Source organism: Mya arenaria, chromosome 14, assembly GCF_026914265.1.
Source record: "Mya arenaria isolate MELC-2E11 chromosome 14, ASM2691426v1".
NCBI lineage: Eukaryota > Metazoa > Mollusca > Bivalvia > Myida > Myidae > Mya > Mya arenaria.
In genome coordinates, this window is record NC_069135.1 from 34196521 (window position 1) to 34202520 (window position 6000).

Consider the following 6000-nt stretch of genomic DNA (forward strand, 5'->3'; position numbering starts at 1 on the left):
ATTTATATAAGAAAAATGAATTATATCAATTTTGTCCTAAATATTAAATAATGTATCAGATAGAACTCTCCGTTATACAAAAATTTCTTAGTGCGAAAAAGTTCTAAGTGCTGGGTTGCACATAGAACTCTTTCGCATTAAATATTTATTCATATTTCAGTTAGAACTTTTGGACAACTTTTCATTTCGTACCTTTAATGACTCCATAATGCTACAATTTTTTTTACAGTAGATGTATTTAGATATTATTATTACAAATATAACAAAAAATGATATTTGGTCAAAATGTCAGTTAGAACCTTTTCGCTTTCACCCCTCGAATTGCTTCCCTTGAATTTGATGAGTGATTTCTGCATGTTTTAAAACCAAGATAAAAATAAATTATAACAAACATGTGTACATTTGAATGTTTTCATACTTCCAGGATGTTGATCCTGAGAAGGACTCGTTGATGTCCAGTTACGTGAACATTATGGACAAAGACAGGAAGTGGTTTCGGCGCTGGGCCACAGCACACTCAGATTTTGTCATCTACATTTATAAGAAACACAAGGTACGTTCTAGAACTGCACTTGACACTAACACAGTCCTGGGATCTTAAAAACTCCATGATTTTTTATATAAATTCTTAGAGACCTTGACTAATCCCCCTTCTGGCCAGCCCTGGTGCCACAGCATGGCGCACATTTCCTGCATATTGTTTATTGGTTAATTCATTGCCAGTTAGGGCTGTGTTCAAAGAAAAGTGGCTGCACCGGTTATGCACTGACTAACCAATGTGCATTGATACATAACAAAAAACACCTGTGGGTAATAAAGATTAATTAGGACCAATAAATAAACTACATGTAGGATTAAACTAGAACTTTTTTTTTTCTAGGACCCTCAGGCTATACAGACCATACCGCTGCCCGGCCACATAGTAAAGATGGTGGAGATACCTGACAAAAAACATGTGTTTGCCCTCACACATAAAGACGCTGTGGTCTGCCATATACAAGCAGAGACAGAGGAGGAATTACAACAGTGAGTCTCTTGTTTACTGCTTCTTTAGCTTTTCCCTGGGTAATAATTTTTATGCATCGTCAAAACAGGGAATGTATTTTGTTTAGGGTAGGGGCACTTGAATAATTTCTTATAAATCCTGTCAATTTGATATGTGTTGCATTTAAATATACCTATATATAAATTAATATCACATTTTGTTGTTGTTCAGTATTTGCAAGTATTAACCTTAATGAAGTGGAATAAAGACATTTAAATGAAACATTTGTTACATGTGTAATTTTGTTTTTTACTTCCTTTTTTCTAAGGTGGATGAGCATTTTAGGCAAGTTGGTCTTGTTGGAAATCCCAGAGTCCAGACCCAACAGAGTATCCACCCACAGTGATAGCAGCGGCCAATCAACACAGTCCTCAAACAGTTCTGACCAATCATCTCAATTGTAGCAAAGTGCAAATAAGTGGACTGACCAATCATATCATTTGTAACAAATTCATGCAGCAGCCTATCAACACAGTCCACACATGTTACAGCTTTGACCTATCATTGCCTTTAAAGCAAATAGCAAATGCATGCAAGTGACCAATCATATCTTTCATAACAAAATTCATGAAGCAGCTGATGTACACAGTCCCCTGACAGTTCTGATTAATCCTATCACTATAAGCAAATAGCAAATAAGTGGACTGACCAAATTGCACCAAATATAATTCCTCAGCCATTTAAAACAATCTAAACAAAAGATTAGCAAAAAAACAGAATGTGTAATTTATCATGTCAATGTAAACAACTTTGTAAGACAGTTATTTCTGTCATGAATTAAGCAATACTGAACAATCTGACCATGCACAATGTAATAAAGATGTTTAAATACATTGGATCATGCATGATGTTATTTTGTTAAAAAAAAGATATAGACATGTACATTTACAGTTGTCATCCAGAACATTTTGTGATAATTCACACATAATAAAATAATTTACATTTACATGACCAAGTCAAATAGCTCTGACCAATCATTATGCTCGTAGTAGCAAGAACAAATATAACTGACCACTCATATCATGTGTTACAAACTCATATGTACCAGCCAATCAAAATTAGCAGGGAACAAATTAACTTGACTGACCAAGGCCTGGGACAAAATTTAATGCAAATTCACATTCATTTTTATATGAATCATTTTATTTAAATGTGTATTTGATTTTAAGAAATTTAAATGATATCTGTTTGGAACTTGTATAGTCATTGTCTGCACTTATCTGTTTGACTTCTATTTTTTTATATGTTCATATCATTCATTATCTAACAGAATATTAAGAGTAGTATTCTCTTACAAAAATAACTTTTTTATTGATAACTTGTTTTTTTATACTTAAAGCTAATACCAGTATTTTAATGTTTTATGTATTGTTAGAGATATGTATAATACTTGTCACCATAGTTCATGTTATGTGTGCTATTTCAGTATAAACACGTCTTTCTGTTTCCTGCAGCCAGTATATGGCATTCTACTTTTGTTTCCAATGTAGAGTCTTCAAACTTGGTATACACATTGTTCATCATCAGAAAATTGCACCTATAGACAGTGGTAGCAATAGCTTGAAGTTCAAGGTTGTTATGGCCTTTAAACAACATGCAATACATCTGCTTGGCTTAATTCTAGTTGTTATCAGGGGCAGATCAATGACTTGACATTAGAGGGGGCATAACTTTCAGGCGTAAGCTTTTGACTCGTGTCCCTCCTTTAGACCCAAAAATTATTTGGTTTAAAGTGGAGGCAGGGTTTTTCCCCCAAGAATTTTTTTAAAAAATCTAAAGTAAACTAATGAACAATTTGGGTGAGGGCCCACCCCACTCTTCTTTCATAGGCTAATAGGAATATAGTTATTATAATGCAATTTACTTGAATGAATTGACTCAGGGCCCATATTCAATTTTAAGAAAATCTCGAGTTTGAGTTTGCAAATCTAGGTGTTTTGGTAAATAAATTCCAAATAGAGCATTGGTAAGGGAATTTGTTTTTTTATACTATTGTCTGATCACATTTAGTCAATAGAAATTCTCTGTGTTACTCAAAGACTAATTGAAATATCACAGAGAAATTTTTATGGTCTAAGGGTAACATTTTAACTGCATTGCCGATATTTGCATAGTTATTCCGGCTGACTTCAAACATCAGTTTGATGGACAAGTTGCTCCCCGTGACAAATCTGCTATCATTTGGTATTATGAATTTTTAGACTTTGATTTCATAATAATTTTTTTTTTCAACATATTCAAATGAAATTTGGTACCCATGTCAAAACTCTCATTTGAATAATTGTTGAGATATGCCTCTTCTTTGGCTGAGAAACATCAGATGACGCTCTTGATGAAATTTAACTTTATCCCTTTGTACATTAAGCAATTGTAAAAAGCTTGTACGTTATTATTCTGTGTTTTCCACTTTGTTCAGTAGGCTTTCTGTGTTACTCTACTTAACATATTATTCTGTGATATCACTTTGTGTACAGTCATTTTTCTCGTATGCATGTAAATAGCAATTCAGTGCATTTTTACATCAATTTTGTAATTAATATCTTTATGTCAAACATGTTTTATGTATGAATGAGATGAAATGCAGTCGAAACTCGTTATGTTAAATTCTGTTATCTCAAATTTCTGCTTATCTCGAACTGTTTTCGAATGCGTTTCGTTTAGTTAGCCATGATTTAATTTATTTCGGTTATAAAGAATGTTCCATATCTTGAGGTATTTCTCGAGCTCCCAACGACTTTGACATAGCGAGTTTTAGCTGTATGTTTCTTTTAGTGAACGTTCAGTTTGGGACAGTTTCTGAGTATTGTTGTCCCCTTATTTACATTGTCGCTAGCAATGTTTTATAACCGAGTCTCAGGACATCAACAAAATGAAATACGATGTAAATAATCAATATATCACCTTAATCGATAATTATTTTGTTATGGAGATTTTTGTTTCATAATTGATCAGCATCATCTATTTATTTTTCACCTAATATTATGGATTTTGTTAATAATCAATATCTGTATTACATTATATTTTTTACTATCAATGATTTATAGTAATTCAGCTGTATATGATAAAGCTAAATTGCATCTTTGTTAAAGCATTTGTAATTTTAATATTTCCTAATTCCTACTACTAGTATCTAAAACGTTTACATTTGATATTTAGGATTTATATTTACGTACAAGCAAAAGACAAACAGTTAGAAATTGCATCTTTGATAAACTAAAGTGCTTATAAATTTAAATTTTCTTATTCCCACTCAAACAATAACATTTGATATCTAAGTTTTATATTTAAGTAGAAGAAGAAGACAAATGCTTAGGTTTATTTATTGGGTTGATTTCTACAAGCAAACGTTGACAATGAACTAACACATTTTATGTAAGAACTGTGAGTTATATAACTGATATATGATGATCAGACAAGATTTCCTTTAGGTATGTTCAGATTGTAGCTAAATTTTGAAAAGCAAGTGACCAACAGGGAGACAATGTGTTGACATGGTCAACTTTGTCAGTTTTAAGAGAGAATAGGTAAAGCTATTGTGCTGGTCTTGTTGTTGCCCAAATATTCTGAAAAATGTACATACAATATTAACAACAGGTGTAACCAGCAACAATACACGTGTAACCAGCAACAATACACGTGTAACCAGCAACAATACACGTGTAACCAGCAACAATACACGTGTAACCAGCAACAATACACGTGTAACCAGCAACAATACACGTGTAACCAGCAACAATACACGTGTAACCAGCAACAATACACGCATATGTAGCAAGGCCCATAACTCCGGCTTTAATAATTGCTGTGTTAAAACTGTTTGAAGAAATTAAAAAAGCGAGTGTTGGCATCTGCTTATAGCACCTAAGTATACCAACTGTGTTAATAACAATGTAATGAATTTAGTGATTATTTTTATGTGTAAAACAAGATATACAGTCAAACCCCATTGGCTCGACCTCGCTTTGCTCAAATTCCTTGTTGGTTCAAACTGGATGTTAAGGGCTTTATACTACAGGTTTACATATTCGCTCGGCTCGAGGTATGTTCGCTGGATTTTGGGAGTTCAAGCCAACGGGGCTGGACTGTAATTTAATAATACAACTTGTTATTCTTGACATATGATTTTGTTGGAGACATTAGACCCACTTCAGCTAATGATCAGACATTAGTGGTACATGTTTTTATGTTTATCCATGGTTTTTGCTTGGAACTTATTCTTGTTTGTTACAATTTTTTATTCTTTCGTTTATTCTTATTAAATCAAAATCAGCATTGTTTTGTTATTTCTGTTATTTGGATGTTAACAGTTTCAAATGATATCTTTTATTTATATGGCATATTAGATGTTGGTCATTCATATATGATACATAAAATGTTTTGTCAAGTAACTGTTTTATATATGTTTAAGACAATAAACACGTCTGTCTGTCCGTCTGTCTGTCTGTCTGTCATTTACTTTATACAACTAGGTTAAACAGTTACACAAGATAACAATCATATAATGATATAAGAGGTTTGACATTGTGTTATATGGAGATTTTATTGTCTTGATATTTTGCATGGAAAAAAAAACTTTTTGTTTTCTTTCTCATTTATACATTCATACATTCATGCATTCATTAATTCATAGAATATTATAAATATTTAAATGCATTTCATATCAATAATAGTCTGACTCAACATTGTATGATGTTATTTGTACATGAAATAAAACAAATCAAACATAAATCATGTATTTTGATTCTTTGATTGGTGAATTGATTCTGTTCTTATAAATAGAGCTTGGTTGGTTTCCCTAGAGACGCCTCTCCTTATTTGTATCAGTCTTGTACATGTACTATGGCATAATTTAATTGACCCCTCTCCCTTTCTCCAAAATCTTGGACAATAGTAACAATGTTTAATAAAATAACAAAAACATTACATTTCTTACCACATTTTTCAGAAGCGTGTCA

The 6000-nt window shown here is 32.3% G+C and overlaps 1 protein-coding gene across 2 annotated transcripts in view; it reads left to right on the forward strand.

Moving 5' to 3' along the window:
• Positions 1-5773, forward strand: part of LOC128217173 (FYVE, RhoGEF and PH domain-containing protein 4-like) — a 69434-nt gene extending 63661 nt beyond the window's left edge. For both annotated transcript variants that reach the window (XM_052924115.1, XM_052924116.1), the window contains 3 exons: positions 425-553; positions 881-1026; positions 1314-5773. In XM_052924115.1, the coding sequence (XP_052780075.1) occupies positions 425-553; positions 881-1026; positions 1314-1449 (411 nt within the window). In that variant the 3' untranslated portion in view covers positions 1450-5773. The remainder of the gene's footprint in view (positions 1-424; positions 554-880; positions 1027-1313) is intronic.
• Positions 5774-6000: the final 227 nt, after the last annotated feature.